The 15,301-nt window shown below is 38.3% G+C and overlaps 4 protein-coding genes across 4 annotated transcripts; 1 reads left to right on the top strand and 3 right to left on the bottom strand.

Annotated features, from left to right (window-relative positions):
- Nucleotides 1-907: 907 nt before the first annotated feature.
- LOC110763031 (peroxisomal membrane protein PMP22) lies at nt 908-3,813 on the bottom strand. The gene is made up of 7 exons (XM_021965762.2): nt 3,546-3,813; nt 3,137-3,235; nt 2,269-2,370; nt 1,931-2,006; nt 1,553-1,623; nt 1,379-1,464; nt 908-1,249 (listed from the first exon to the last, which is right to left on the bottom strand). Exons 1-7 carry the CDS (start codon nt 3,615-3,617, stop codon nt 1,195-1,197), a joined length of 561 nt encoding a protein of 186 aa, XP_021821454.2. The 5' UTR covers nt 3,618-3,813; the 3' UTR covers nt 908-1,194.
- Nucleotides 3,814-5,025: 1,212 nt separating this feature from the next.
- On the top strand, nt 5,026-6,556 carry LOC110763110 (putative F-box protein At4g22030). Its single transcript, XM_021965866.2, has one exon. The coding sequence runs from the start codon at nt 5,146-5,148 to the stop codon at nt 6,421-6,423; it is 1,278 nt and encodes a 425-aa protein (XP_021821558.2). The 5' UTR covers nt 5,026-5,145; the 3' UTR covers nt 6,424-6,556.
- A 607-nt stretch (nt 6,557-7,163) lies between these two features.
- LOC110763069 (Glycine cleavage T-protein family) lies at nt 7,164-10,207 on the bottom strand. Its single transcript, XM_021965813.2, has 4 exons — nt 9,869-10,207; nt 8,631-9,205; nt 8,146-8,264; nt 7,164-7,846 (listed from the first exon to the last, which is right to left on the bottom strand). The coding sequence occupies exons 2-4, from the start codon at nt 9,189-9,191 to the stop codon at nt 7,300-7,302; spliced, it is 1,227 nt and encodes a 408-aa protein (XP_021821505.1). The 5' UTR covers nt 9,192-9,205; nt 9,869-10,207; the 3' UTR covers nt 7,164-7,299.
- Nucleotides 10,208-12,235: 2,028 nt separating this feature from the next.
- On the bottom strand, nt 12,236-13,973 carry LOC110763033 (transcription repressor KAN1-like). The gene is made up of 6 exons (XM_021965764.2): nt 13,638-13,973; nt 13,469-13,545; nt 13,308-13,344; nt 12,909-13,122; nt 12,714-12,825; nt 12,236-12,564 (listed from the first exon to the last, which is right to left on the bottom strand). The coding sequence occupies exons 1-6, from the start codon at nt 13,906-13,908 to the stop codon at nt 12,313-12,315; spliced, it is 963 nt and encodes a 320-aa protein (XP_021821456.1). The 5' UTR covers nt 13,909-13,973; the 3' UTR covers nt 12,236-12,312.
- Between the last annotated feature and the right edge of the window lie 1,328 nt (nt 13,974-15,301).

Below are 15,301 nucleotides of genomic sequence, written 5' to 3'. Positions count from 1 at the left end.
TTTTTTTATAAAATAAAATATTATGAACGTGGTTTTTTTAATAAACAAAACCAATTTCTTAGGCAGATGGAATATTTGGTTTTTAAAATTAATTTCCAAAGAATCCGAAGAAATCTTCATTCTAATCCAATATTTGTCGTAAACTGTTGGTCTACATTTTAATTGATTTCTCAATTTTAGCAATGGCCTAGTAGGCCTTAGTGGCATTTCCCCTCTCATCCTATGGTGTGAAGGTCTTGTGGTTCATTCAAATGCCTCAGGTGGATGAATTAAAATACATGTAAAGTGATGTACGGGTGCTTAATGTGCTCTCTATTGGTGCAAAGATGATGTGTTTTTCATCATCATAGTGGTGGCTTCTTCTTTATTTGCAATTGGCAATTGGCAATTCCACACTATCTCCGAATCAGTCAAACTTACATAACCAGTTGAATTATATTTCAGAATCCTTCTTAGCGTTTAATCTTTGAACATCCTACTTTACTATAATTTGTTATGGTAATCTTTCCAAGCCTTGAATTACAAGCATCGACTTGGGGATGCACACAATGTGTAATTAGCAAGTCATCCCAAAGTTCATTTTAGACACATCCCATACTCCGATACTCGTTTTGCAAAGAAAACATTGGGGCAAAGCAGGGACAGAATCTGATTACGTATTCGGGTCCGGTCAGTGTAATATTCAGCCATCAATTCAAGGAGAGATGACACAAGGTGGATAAGATTATTCAAAGTTCCAATTCTATTAGAGAATGAGTCGCTGTCCCTCATGGCTTATTTGCAACATAAGCACAAGCTTTGTGGTTTATTATATGATATGAGCCCTGCTTTGTGCTTTGAGGATTTGAGCTGTCGCATTCACATACAAATTGCAATGCAAGTGTGGTCTCCAACGCCAACAACAGGGTAAGCAATTTACAGCTTAGATTTGGAAGCGTTGCAGTTCATTGCAACAATATATAATGCAATGTAGCATGTCAATTCATACTTGCTTACCAAAAAATAATAAGCACAGATCACACATTTAGTCATTTCGAATACCGTTCACAAGATCCTGCATACATGAAAACGGGATCCAGGGCTTATATCAGCTTTATGTAGACTTCATAATTGTTGAAGAAAGACCATCTGTGACTAGAAGTCACTTGGAGGGAGCACAAATTATTTGAGGCCAATCCAAAAAATTCCGTCGCTTCACTTAGCCTTTGGTAATGCCACAGATCTTGCTTGTAAGTTTAGGAAAATTCCCCTGAAAAAAGAAAAAAAGCACAAGGCCAGCCAGTTTGTTAATGAATCGGGAAATATTATTAGGAACCAAAAAACAACATGGATATTAATTATTATAGAGAAAAAAGGACATTAAGCTTATAGCTTGTACCAGCCAAAAGCGACCAAGCTGTGGAAGACAACACGGAGATGGAGAGGGACATACTGGTGATTTATCCAACCCAGAACAGGCCAAAACTGCATTTTCATCCGTCAAAGTTTAAAATGTGTTATGTTTCCTGATAAGGTGTTAGCATAAAAAATCACAATGGGGACAGAATTATACCGTCCACGATGTGTATTGCACTGACGGGTAGTCCTTCTTAATTTTATTCTTTACATGCATCCAGGGTCTTCCTGCGTTTCACATATTTTCTTAGACAATAAGCAGCAAAGTTCACATAAGCTGTTACATTCATATCTGTCCCACATGCTAACATGCCTCTTTTAGGCTGACTTTCTTTGAAAATTTCAGAGTTGTTTGACTAATAATATTATAATCTCTTCTTTTTTTTGGACTAATAATATTATAATCTCAACGCTTAGATCTTAATCAAATTTAAGGGCTGAGAGGAACTACTGCATTCCGACTGTATTTCTCACATGCCAATATTTCAAACATAAAAAATTGATGATCACAAGTTTTGACATATTATATACTTACCCTCCACAACCAAGCCATAGTAAAGCATGAAAAGCAAGTTATTCCAAGGAGAAGATGTCAACTGTTCCACCAGCACCTGAAATAATTTGATTAGAAATTTTAGAACGACCAATAAAATCTTCTTTATGAGCACAACCTTTTTGGTTTAAGAAGAGGAAGAGATCAGAAGTTATGGCACTTAAATAACGATGGCTATAATTAATATGAAGTGTAGGAACCCATGACTCGGACTTCTGCAGCCATGTGGGGTATCAATAGCTGGGGGAAAGTCACTTCTTTTTACCATGGATTTCTCAACCAAAAACCAGAGCGTGTGAAGGCAAATAGAGTAGCCTTACCTTCTTGGCTACTGTTTTTGAATCCTTCTTCCCCTTGAAAATCTTATCAAGTATTAAATGCAGGAAATGCCCAAATGGTCCAAGATAAACAGCTCCAAAAAGCTGCATGCAGAAATGCAAGGTTATAACGGACAACACATGTAATATTACTTGTACACATCAGAATTGACATATTAGCAATAGACATGTGTGCATATATAGCAAAAAAATTAAACCTTCTTTCCTTCAGCACATTAATACTTTTAGGGCCAAGCAAATAGAGTCCTGAAGATCCACCCAAACTTCTTACAGAATCTTCTCAGAAAAACAAGAACGTACATATCACCCAATAATGATTGTAATTATGACTGCATAATGAGTTTTAGTCATTATCCTGACAACCAATCTGTATATATTGCATTTTACTGGGATATTTTCTGTTTGCTACATTAGTTTGTAAACAGGGTTAGTGATATTATCTTCTTTAACTGCATGCCTTAATCCAAAAACCCAGGTCAGGGGTGTGTGTGATATGCAGGGTGATGTTTTAGGCATCCACCTGATTGAAATGCCATCCAGTGTAATCATGTTCATAAGTGTGTTACGTTGGTCTTTCAGACCAAATCTAGCTGAGAACTTATTCTAATTAAGGTTGAGCAATGGCTATGAGTTTAGCCAAATGAAATGTGTGTGTGTGGCAATGATCAAATAGAAACAGCATCATTTAGCTACAGTAGGGAATTGGGATCTTTCCATTTATTTAGCTCAACTGCTTAACATTCAATTATATAGAAGAAAGAAAAACACAGTTGCGAGCGCACGGAAATCAAATATACAAATCCTTTATGTAATTGGAAAACTAAGAAACCAAAATAAAATGGGACCTTACCACTTTGAGAAGCAGCCGTCTTAACTGAAGTTTCTGGATGCCGGTGAGCTTCTGAGACACTATGTCACTGATCGCTGACAAAACCCCAGCTGTAATTGCCTGTTCGAAAAAGAAACGAAGGTATCACCAAATATTCCCAATTAACAGCATTTGATGGCTAGGATAGAGAGACTAAATTAGCACAAGTACCAGTCATAATTGAGTTTAAAAGACAATATCTTTGAAAACCCAGATGAGAAAACAACCTAACACTATAAAGAAAATCCTTTCTTTTGGCTTTCTTCCCTAAACTTTCTGGGCAACTAAGCGAGCAGGAGTTTAAACGGAAAACAGAGGAAATCAAGGTAACCCCATCACAAAATTGGCCTGAAACAACAGAAGTGAGATTAACAGAGACATGGGATTTGACCTTAGTTCTGAGAGGATGATGCTGAAGCTGAAGCAAGTACTGCTGCAACCCCTTCTTTGCAATCGACCCCATGCTTTTCCTTGTTACACAGTCTTCCAATTCTTGAGAGGAACTAACTGTTTGCGCTTTTCGGTTTATAGTTTTGAGTGAAATATCTATGAGGCACTTAACTGTAGCTCAAGACTGTCAGGCAGAGATTTTGTTTGTATTGTATGGGTCCCTCCATGGCTGTGCCGGAGAGGAATGCCCAATTATCAGGGGAGAGTATCTTTTGGGCTACTTCGCATATATTCTCCTTTTACGGTTTTACCAATCACAAGCAAGCAGACCTTTTCTTCCTTTCAGGAACGGGTTCCAAACGTAAAGTTGACATACGGATTCCGAATGTAAAGTTGACATACGGGTTTGAAGATTTTCAGCTGGAAAATTGAAAAGTCAATTTAATCCGATCAAAATTGGAAACGCTCAAACCCTCATGGCGTCAAACCAAGCCTAAAGATGTTTTTTTTTTCAATTTTTTTAAAAAATACAAGCAACAATCAAATCATTCTAAATTAATCTAATTTACAGAAAAGAGGACTCAAACTTGATTGCAATTGAACGAGCTCACCACCCCAACAAATTTGCCTAACTCACATATGGCCTAAACCTGCTTTACCTTACACAATTTGGTTTACTATTTTATTACATTTTGTTTTGTTATATTATGTGTGATTTGAGTGTAATATACAAGACTAGAAAAAAAAAAAATCATTACTGCTTTTTAGGTTACTCATCAACTCCATTTATTTCTGAAAATGAAAAGATGTTAACATGGTATTTGGTGACTTGTATTTTTGTGAAATAATTGTGACATTATAATGATATAAGATGATACTTACAAATTGAGTCTTGAAAATGATATATATTTTTTTAAAGAGCAACTCCTTTCAACATATTTTAAAGCACTAATAGAAGCAACCCCACTATTGATTCAAGTGACAAGGATCGGAATGAGACCAGTGTACCAAAAAAGAAAGACCAAACATTTAGAAAATTATAATATAATGTTGAGGTTTGAAAACTAGTAGTTGGAAAAAAAAAAAAAAAAAAAAAACACTCGGTCCATCTTAAAAACCCAGTGAAGAGACCACTTCAATCAAATAGGAGGTCACAAAAATTGCAAGTTGCTAGCAGCTTATTAAATTGTTGGCAAGGTGAAGTACCACGCAAGCAAACGTAGGGTATCGCTATTACATGTTTGCATGAGAGAGAGAGAGAGAGTGAAGCCTTAGTGGACCAAATCTTGAACAGAGAAAATTAAAAATAAGGGAATGGGTCAGGCTGCAGGTCAGCCAATGGGCTGAGTCTTCTTTGCCCGTTCAAGCCAGTCAATATTTTCCAAATCTGACCTCTTCCTCTCTTTCAGTTTCAGCTGTGCTTCCCCACTATAAATAACACCAAATTGGACCTTCCATTTAATCTCAAACTCCTCTCCTCCTCCTACAACAACAACAACAACAACAACAAAGGCACCAAAGAGAAAAACTCAGATCCTTTCTGATTTCAATACTCTAATTACTTCACAACCAAAGAGATCCAAGAAAACCCAACAAGTTAAATGGCTTCCTTGCAAACTTCAACTCTCATTTTCTCTTCTTCTTTTTCTTCTTCATCCTGTTCTTCTTCAAGGAGATCAAATATCAATGCTGCTATCCATGTCCCCAAGCTCCCAAGAGTCCGCTTCGCAGTCCCAAAAACAGCAACAAAGCTAGTTCTTGAGGGGCTTCAATTGAGGGAACCAAAACATATCCTTGATAATGATTCATACAATAACCCTTCTGCCACTCCAGCAACTCCTACAGCTGCTACAACTCAGCTCTATGCAATCTTAGAAGCCGTGGCAGACAGAGTTGAGATGCACAACAACATTCGCGAGCAGCGCGACAACTGGAACACCCTTCTTCTCAACTCCATCAACATGATCACTCTCTCAGCTTCACTCATGGCTGGAATTGCAGGCACTGCAGCCGGTGCTGGAGTGTCCGTTTTGGCCTTGAACATCTCCTCCACTCTTTTGTTCACTGCAGCCTCCGGATTGCTTCTTGTGATGAACAAGATCCAGCCTTCGCAGCTGGCTGAGGAACAGCGCAATGCCACAAGATTGTTCAAGCAGCTCCAGAGCCAAATCCAAACCATGCTTGCTCTTCATGATCCTACTGAAGAAGATGTGAAGGACACTATGGAGAAGGTCTTGGCACTTGACAAAGCTTACCCACTTCCTTTGCTTGGAGCCATGCTTGAAAAGTTCCCTAAAAAATTTGAGCCAGCTGTTTGGTGGCCTAAAAATATTCAATCTCAAAAGCCAAGCAAACCCAACTCCCAGATGGGAAAGATTAATGGGTGGAGTGCTGAACTTGAAGAGGAAATGAGGGAAATTATTGAAGTGGTGAAGACGAAAGACATAGAAGACTATGAGAGACTGGGGAGCTTGGTGTTGAAGATCAACAAGATTTTGGCAATCTCAGGCCCTTTGCTAACTGGGGTTGCAGCCATTGGCTCTGCTTTTGTGGGCCATGGGTCAGCTAGTGCCATAGTGGCAGTGGCTGCAGGGTCATTGGCTAGCGCAGTTAATGCATTTCAGCATGGTGGGCAAATTGGGATGGTGTTTGAGATGTATAGGAACTGCGCTGGCTTCTTCAACAAATTGGAGGATACAATTCAAGCCACACTTGAAGAACAAGATTTGGAGAAAAGAGAAAATGGGGAGTTTTTTGAAATGAAGGTTGCTATGCAATTGGGAAGAAGCTCGGATCAGCTTAGAGAACTTGCATCAAAATCAGCTTCATCTCGTCTCGAGGGAACATCCATAGATGAATTTGGTTGCAAGCTTTTCTAAGTAGTTCATCAAATGTTGTACAAACAGAAATAGGAAAATTCCTCTGATTCTTTGGTTCTTTTTAGAATTTAACGATCGATTCTTTGTACAATCATGTAACATAGAAGAATTAATATTAACACAAAATTTTCACACTACAATATTCGCAGAAGAATGTGTTTGATTTTTTGTGTTTCTGCATCATTTGCTGTCATGCATGACAATTTGCTGTCATGCATCACATAGAAACATTTAGTCTTTTGTTTTTTTTATCTATCTAATTAAGCTTTGTTAAGTGTTTAAACAACCGTGTTATGAGAGTCATTGACTTTTTAAACATAATTTATGTCCTTGGTTTAAGAGGAGGGAGTTGTGAATTTAGTAGTTGAACAAAATAAACTTGTTTATAGCATTTTCGAATATTTTCATCATCAAAACAACAAGAAACTGGTCTGGATTGGATGGCTTAGATTCACCGGAAATGTTGACTCTGAGACAATGTCTTACCATTGCATGGTTGGACTTGGCCCTCGAGTTGGGAGTCGCTCGTAATGGGGTAAGGGGACATTGCGGTCAATCTAATTCTCCCTAATAAATGTGTTCTTCAGTCTTTTTTTAGGTTGTAATTTACGTCAGACTGATCTGTCGGTCGATTATTATAACATGGTCAATCACATGTTGGTTTAAGCTATGAAACTGTAAATATCAACAGTAAAGATCATCCAAGTTGGTAAGAGGTGGAACATAAACAACACAAGACAAAAGATAAATCCCATTCCATTCCAGATTCAGAGCAAGTTGAGAAAGGAAATTAGCATTGACAGAAACAGTCAAGTTTTATCAAGAAATCAAAGGGGAAACATTAGAAAATCCCAGTGATGAAATACCGCACTAGGATTATGATGGCTTGTAGTATTTTGTAGGTACGAAAGGCATTTTTGTGACCGTTCCATCGTAGGCCTTTCCTCGGACAATAATCTTAACTTTGGTGCCAGCCTTGTGTGATCCAGATTTCACGTACCCCATGGCTATATTTTTCTTCAGGCAGGGGCTAAATCCTCCACTTGTGACTTCCCCAATGGTTTCACCTTTTTCATTTTGAATCTCGCTGTGGCTTCTAGCAGGTGGGCCTGAAGAGATGAAACCAGCACGCCGGATTGAAGGACCTTCCTCAAGTTGTTTGAGTATTACCTGAGCACCAAGAAAGCCACCTTCTGCTCTTCTCCTCTTCCCTATAGCCCATGTGAGTCCAGCCTCCACAGGTGTTACGTGTTGCTCCATATCATTGCCATACAAACACAACCCAGCTTCTAGCCGGAGACTATCACGAGCACCCAATCCTGTCAGCCTCACCTTCCCCTCAGATTTTTCCAAGATTGCTTTGGCAAGATCCACTGCATGTTCAGAAGGAACTGAAATTTCAAATCCATCTTCACCAGTGTACCTACAATGCTCAGTGAAAAGCGCAATCAAATGTCATTCATCGCTCATTCCAATAAAATAGTAGAAATGCCAAGTTGATGAAAACGGAAATAATAACAAATTTGTAAACTAAACAGATATGAAAGTTGTTGACCAAAAAAAAAAAACAGATATGAAAGTTAGCAGTCTGAGGCCTGGATGCTTTGTTCAGATATCACCAAAGAAAAGCATAGAACAGAGTTAAATTGCTTCACTCATCATCTTCAATCATTTTCTTAGTAATTGCATTCACATCACATGAATGCATATGGAAGAACATACCCAGTCCTTGTGAGAAAGCAGTGCGCCCCATTGATATCCAAAATTCGGAACTCTCCAAAATACAACTTGCTCAAATCCTCTTTCGTCAAGTGTTGGAGAGTTGGAGCCGCAAGAGGTCCCTGCACAGAATAATTAATTTCCTCATTATACATGTTACTATACGAGATATTAATCAGCTATTGGAGCAAAATCAAACCAAAAGAGATATTAATCAGCTATTTAAGCAAAATCAAACCATTCCCAATTGTCAGCCTGCTTCACTAAAGTAAGCGCAACAGTTTTAACTGGTGAATTATTGGCCAAATCAGTCTAAGTAAGTTTCAATTGAGTTCAACAGTTATAATTACCGTACTTAACTTAAACTTCTTTGAAATTGGTCTTTGATGTAAGAGAAAAGAAGCAGCAAACAATCAGTTCTAGCAAATGGGCAACAGAATATTTAGATTTAGTATAAAGATATTAAGAATCAAAGGAAAAGGATTAACCTGGAGAGCTAGAAGAGATCTCTCATCATGGATGTGCCATGAGACATCTCCCCCTTTAGCCTTGAATGCCTTCATATGCTCTTCAATGTGAGCAAGATCTTTATCCCTACATCCAGCATTCACCACCAGGTATATGTGGTCGTCAGTAACCTTGGTAATCACAGAGTCATCAATTGACCCTCCCTTCTCATTTGTAAAGACAGTGAGGGTCCCTGTTCCAGGGGCAAGTCCAGCAACATCAGCAATGACAAGCTTTTCAAGGAATGGAATGGAGTCCTTCCCCTTTAGGCTCAGCCCACACATATGGGAGACATCAAACAGGCTACCATTCTGCCTACAGTTTAGAGTGGAGTCCATGATTGAGTCCTTATACTGAATAGGCATGCCCCATCCAGCGAATGGCACCATCTTTCCGCCATTAGCAACATGGAAGTCATAGAGAACTGTCCTTTTGAGCTCAGCTTCCGAGGCAAAGTATCGGCGAGCTACAGCCTTCTTATCACCCTGAGCAACGCGTCGGGTGATTGACTGGCCAAGTTGCCACAAACCCGCTCCTCTCATCTTAGCAGAAATATCTGATATACATAATCATAGTGACTTTAAGGTCTATGTTACAAAATACAGATAGGTCTCAAACAACAGAAATGATATACTTCTATATCTTGTCCTATCACTAAGAGCTTTTCAAAATGGGGAACTAAACATTCAAGCTACATCCTCAAATCTCTCCAAGAACAATAATCAACCATAAAAAATGTTGCATCCCACTTCATACAGACTGGTTTATAGAGTTGCATTGAGACACTACCATTATCATCAAAATGAGATACAGGTATATAGACTCTAAAGTCATCCAATGGTATAAAAACACAGTTGAGATGATCAAGCAGGTCCCTTTACAAACCACTGCTAAATACCCCTATTAAACTATACATTTGAGAATCCACCGAGTCAAATGAACAAATTTTAGACCACTGAAAAATGCTACTGAATCAATCAGATTCGATTATAAGAACAATCATGTTTTAACGCATTCCAATAAAACAGAACATTATCACCATGTGGATCTCAATCATTCAGAACCATCAAAGAGTAAGCAAGCCAACCACACAGATCTCCTAATCTTACATCATTTAATCTGGATAGGAAAACGAAAATACAAAAAGAAAAAGAGATGCTCAGGAAAACAAACCCAATGAAATGCAATTGCACATACGAGAGAGAACGAGAAAACTCACATACTGAGACTTGGGTTGTCTTCTCTGGTATCTGTTGTTCTTCAAATACAGGCAAATCTGAGAGCCCAAATGAGCATCTCCAAACTCAGAAAAACAGATTTAAAAAAGATGGGATTTTTATATATGTGAGTGTAAGTATGAGATACAGAGACAGATATGTTAATAAAATTTTAAGAAAAGAAAAAGAGGTTGGTGGTAAATAGTGGGTGGAGGAGGGTTTTCCCTTCCTAATCGAGTGCGAGACAACCAAAACAACACCCCATCGTTAGCGAGTGGTGATACCACTACCTGACAAAACACCCCAATCTTCTATTCTTTGATGAAATGCTATCGCCTTCTCATTTCTCACTCCTCTAGAAATCTTTTAGCTTTACCCAAAAATAAAAGAAATAATTTTTTTAGGGAAAAAAGTTTCAGTCTTTTACAGTCTCAGTCACACCCAGATTCCTTTTCTTGTGCATTTGATGTATCAACGGCTGTGATGGCAGAGTCAGACACGACAGTATCTATGCCGCTCATCTCGTCCGAGGTTGACTGAAACTGTAGTAAAAGCGGGACCCACTAAGGAAGTTGTTTTGTTGGCCCTTGAATTGAGTACATAGGTATTCATATTGTGGAACTGAGGACAGGTGATCGCTTAACGACCAAAGTTGGTCGGGGCAGGGACATTATGGACACCAATGGCAGGAGAGTAGTAGTTGAGATGGGGATATGTTTTTGCTTAAGTTTGGGATGAAAGAATAAGCACATATCAAATATATGTTGGTGTTTCTTTCTTTCTTTCTTTCATTTTATTTTTCTGAATATTAGATCTGATAATAATAATAAAAATATCTTATTTTGAATCTTTGAACATGGTCCTGGATTGTGGTTAGCCCACGGCTACATTTCAGTCCAAAAAAGCCCGGTGCAATATTAGTCTCCTCTTGTATCCACTCCAATCCAACGTTGGGCTCATAGAGTCCCATGAACCATTTACCCATCAATTTCTTACACAAGCGTTATTGAAGAGCGGAAATTCGAATACAGAACTTCCGGTGTAGAGACGATAACCCTTAACTATTTGACCTACAAACTCCTTACTGTGTCACCATCCATTTCTACTCAAGAATCAATATCAAATCAGTATTGCCACTAATAATAATAAGAATAAAGAGGGAGAATAAATCAGAAGAGAAAATTTAAATTGGGTAGCTTTTAATTATTCCATAGGTCCAGTAGTACATCGACCACATGATAGTACAAAGTAACTATATAGCTAGCTAGCTAGCTACTATATATATATATTAATACATGGGTTGCAGCCACAAGTTGAGAACCGGTGGAAAAATTAGTGCATACATAGATAGAACACTCAACGCGATCCACCACCAGCTCCTTGCCCTTCAACTGCAGACCCAGCCCCAGCTCCGGCTGCAGCTCCTGCTCCGGCATCAGATCCAGCTCCAGCTCCAGTGCCAGTGCCAGATTCAGAACCGGAACTAGAACCGGGACTGGAACCCGACCCACTTTGACTCCCAAACCCACCAACATTACCACCAAAGCCTACTCCACTTCCGAAGTCACCACCAAAACCTATGCCTTTACCTAATCCATATCCATAACCTGGAAACTTGTGATGGAAAAATGCATATGTCTTTGCCTCCTTAAATGCACCACCACCCTTTTTGCTCACATCCTCATTAACCATCCTGGCATATGTAGTGCCGCTGATGAATATAAGTGCACCAACAAGCACAAACACCAAAACCTTAGTAGAGCTAGTCATCAGGAATCTATATATAAATAGATATTCTTCTTCTTCTGTGAGAAAATATATTTAAGCCAAAGGTTTGTGATATTCGATTTGGGACATTTTGCTCTTCGGGACAAACGCTCCAATATATAGATGAAAGAACAAGAGTAGAGAAGATGGTAGGTTGAAATTAGGGAAGATGTATATATCCCACTTCATGTACATGAGTAACCTATATTTTTAGTTTTATCACGAAACATAAACATTCCCTTAATTGTTTTGTTTTTCCATGAAGTCAACTCATCTCTAACTGACTTGGTTGAGAGAGAAGAGAACTACTTCCTAAAGTCAAGTCACACACATTTTTCATCACAAGAGAAAATTGAAACTATATTCCTTACATATATATATGATATCACACACACGTTGCTCGAAAGTCAGATGAAAAATCACATGACATTTATGTGACGAGTTAATTGATAACAATATTTTATATGTCACGCTATTTACATTTTTTTTGTCGCTTGTACTTTGGAGAGCCTTATTTGTTAATTGTTATTGGATGAGTTTAATTTTATAGATTCGTGTAGCAAGTAGTTCATATGTAGATAACTAGATATTGGAGGAGAATATTGCAAAATAAAAAAGAGGGCACTCTTTTTTGAAGTTTCCACATTGTCTCTATCGATTATGTGCATGAATATATAGTCTAAGTACTGAGAGTAAGCTCAAGAGAGACATCATTCATATCTGAATTTCCAGCAGCTTTGCTGAGCCTCAACAGCTCATGAGAAGCTTTCGGTGACGAGTTGAGTGATAGAGACATTCTTGCATCATTGTTAGAATCTACTCTCATGCTACTTTCACTTTCTTCACATAATAATAAATCTTCAAATTCTTTATGATTGCTCTTGCAACCTGCACTCACTAGCGACACAGCTTTTCCTTGATCATTGCTCTCCTGAAAAGTCATACATAATTATATATGGAATATTTGCACAAATATATAAAATAGCTGTTTGAGCCCAGAGAGACATAGCAGCTATAGAGAGAGAGAGAGAGAGAGAGAGAGAGAGAGAGAGAGAGAGAGAGAGAGAGAGAGAGTGGTACTTGTGCATCAGTGCATCTTTTGAGTAGATCCTTGAATATGATGAAGGAATTTGGATTCTGCTCCCTCGTCACTTTTTTCTCAATCCACATGGCTTGCTTCGTCTCATCTTTCCTGTAAAAATTAATAAGTATAATTAAGGGAAATTATAGAGGGAGATAAAAGAATTAATTATAATTAATTCAGAAATGAATTACCATTTTGGCAGTGGGCTGGTAGTGTTGAGATCAAGGTGTTCAATGTAACAAGTTTGATTGCTTTGGCAGGGTCCATAGTTGTACATGTTTTGCATCCCATCGTTGTTTTGGAAATAACGAGGTTGATTTCTATTGATTGGTTTCAATAAGTTTGAGCTGTTTGGGTGCTCCAAGGCCTGGAACATACCATTCTTCATTGCTGCCATAGCCGCTCCTGCAACAAAATATTATGTTCAATTCAATTATTATTAGCCAGAGCTTTATAAAGAATTACACAATATCCTTAGCTTCTTTCAAAAGATGAAAAATTACAAAAGCATGGACCAAAAGTTTTCTTTCAAATTAGTCAAAGGGGGCATGCATGAGTTCATGAATAGAATATGTTCTGTACATGTGTACCTTGTATGCCTTGTTCATGCTTCATGCTCCTGTACATCTGTCCGTCACAAACCTCAACGTGAGAAAGAATGAACAAAAATAAAAATAATTAAAAAGCAAAAAATCGCAGAAGGCAAAAAAAAAAGGGGGGATTTGAATTAATTAATCATCAGATTAATTACCTGAAGATGGCTTTTAACGTGAGATATGGTAAGGCCTTTCACATTCATGATCTGTAAAACCATCTTTGGAGTAGCTCCTGTAATTTTAATTAAGAACAATAAATCATATATTAATTATTATGTGAATGATATATATATTATTTAACTAAGAGAGATGGAGCTTAATTACTTTGTTCGCCGCCAAGCCTTTCGACTGCATGCACAAAACAGTGGTGAAGATCAGGTGTCCAACGAAGGCGAGGCATTTTGGAGCGAACATAAGGTCTTACCGGAGTTGACGAGGATGACGACGACGGTTTTTTCTGCAGGCCGCTTCTCTGATGATGATCAGCGGCAGCTAGCAAATGATGGTACAATACCAACCTCTGTCCAGCTTGATGATCGTCATCATCGCCATTGTCAACAGAGGAAGATGGAGACCCCTTGAGAGAGCTCTTCATTGCCTGAATTGTTTGAGAGAGAGAGAGAGAGAGAGAGAGAGAGAGAGAGAGAGAGTGATGATATATATCAGATGAGGCCTCTGCACTGCAGCGGCTCAACAAATTGAAAGAGAATAAATACAGAGATGACCAGTTGGTGAGAATTGTGTCCTTTAGCGGCAGCTTTTTTTTTCTCAGGCTCAAAGGGATACTTAATTTTTAGTCCTTGGAGTTTCAATTGGGAAAAAGAAAAAACTTTGGGACACACCCCACCCCACCCCCACAGAATTTAAGTCCTGCGCAGAGGTTGTGTGGTTTTATGTTAAAAAATGCCTTCATGATTGATGAAAATGAAGGGTGAAAAGTGATAAACCCAACCCAAGCCATATATATTTATATTAGTATAGATTTTTATTACTGCTATATTGGGTGAAAAAAAGAAAAGAAAAAGAGAGATGTTGAATTAAAAAGATTAAACAGGAATTATTAAAAAGTAGAGTGAGGTCAAGTCAATGTAAAATGATTAATTAATATAATATAAATATTTAAAAAAAATATTTGTTGGGGGTCAATAGATGTGAAATAGTATGGGAATCAGCAGCAAAGCAAACGTACGTTATAACAAGATAAATAAATAGGTTTGACAAGAAAACAAAGGAAAGGCAAACGTACGTTATATGATGAGCTGAGCAAGTTGCATGTCCTAAAGGAAACATACCAAAATAAGCAACTTGCAAGTTGCAAGTTACATTGCTACCCAATCAAATAAATATATATTTTCAAACCTGCTCCCCTCGATCACTCCTCACTCTCACTCTTCTCACCACCGGTCAAGCTCATTCCCTAATTCCGGCCGAAAAGACTTTTCACTCCTCCCTCATAAGTCGCATATACAATTTAATTAACTAATGGATGACTCAAAGTCGCGTCTCTCATCACAATTCTGAAACGCAAGCAAGAAACAAACCCAGTTCATACGGGAAGTTATATCCGTATCACTCTATAATTTCTCCAAATTCTGATGTATACAAGCAATGGATGAGCACGAGGAGGGAGGTGTGTGCATGTCGGGCATTGCAGGCTGAGAGACACGTCGGGGATGAAAACGTCATTCATATTGGTGGGATGGGAATTTGGATGGAAGTTTCGTAATTAATTGATTTAATTTAATTCATGTGGACAAGGCCAAAATGGCTGAAAACAAATTCATGACATAAGCGGAACGTGGCGTCCATGGCCATGCTGTTTCAGTAACAGATCCAAAGTCGGAGAGGCGGTTTTGAATTGGAAGAATATTCTCTCTTTCTTCTCTCTCTGTCTCTGTCTCTGTCTCTGAGTCTTGAGTCTGTGTGGCATGCATTGGCAGAAGAAGCATAGGAGTGTGACGTCGTAAACAAAACTTGTGGTATTTTAT

This window comes from Prunus avium, chromosome 4 (genome assembly GCF_965620075.1).
Source record: "Prunus avium chromosome 4, drPruAviu1.hap1.1, whole genome shotgun sequence".
NCBI lineage: Eukaryota > Viridiplantae > Streptophyta > Magnoliopsida > Rosales > Rosaceae > Prunus > Prunus avium.
Note: the sequence above shows the minus strand (reverse complement) of the source record. Positions and strands in the feature narration are given on the sequence as shown.

What these genes read in the sequence shown, in the direction of transcription:
- LOC110763031 (XM_021965762.2), bottom strand. Translation starts at nt 3,617, where the DNA reads ATGGGGTCGATTGCAAAGAAGGGGTTGCAGCAGTACTTGCTTCAGCTT. An exon ending in GACGGCTGCTTCTCAAAGTG is followed by an intron (nt 2,371 to 3,136) that starts GTAAGGTCCCAT and finishes TTCTGCATGCAG; the next exon opens with CTTTTTGGAGCTGTTTATCT. An exon ending in AGCTTGGTCGCTTTTGGCTG is followed by an intron (nt 1,250 to 1,378) that starts GTACAAGCTATA and finishes TTCTTTTTTCAG; the next exon opens with GGGAATTTTCCTAAACTTAC.
- LOC110763110 (XM_021965866.2), top strand. Translation starts at nt 5,146, where the DNA reads ATGGCTTCCTTGCAAACTTCAACTCTCATTTTCTCTTCTTCTTTTTCT.
- LOC110763069 (XM_021965813.2), bottom strand. Translation starts at nt 9,191, where the DNA reads ATGAGAGGAGCGGGTTTGTGGCAACTTGGCCAGTCAATCACCCGACGC. An exon ending in GATCTCTTCTAGCTCTCCAG is followed by an intron (nt 8,265 to 8,630) that starts GTTAATCCTTTT and finishes TATTCTGTGCAG; the next exon opens with GGACCTCTTGCGGCTCCAAC. An exon ending in TGCTTTCTCACAAGGACTGG is followed by an intron (nt 7,847 to 8,145) that starts GTATGTTCTTCC and finishes TGAGCATTGTAG; the next exon opens with GTACACTGGTGAAGATGGAT.
- LOC110763033 (XM_021965764.2), bottom strand. Translation starts at nt 13,908, where the DNA reads ATGAAGAGCTCTCTCAAGGGGTCTCCATCTTCCTCTGTTGACAATGGC. An exon ending in ACCAGCCCACTGCCAAAATG is followed by an intron (nt 12,826 to 12,908) that starts GTAATTCATTTC and finishes TAATTTTTACAG; the next exon opens with GAAAGATGAGACGAAGCAAG. An exon ending in AAAGATGCACTGATGCACAA is followed by an intron (nt 12,565 to 12,713) that starts GTACCACTCTCT and finishes ATGACTTTTCAG; the next exon opens with GAGAGCAATGATCAAGGAAA.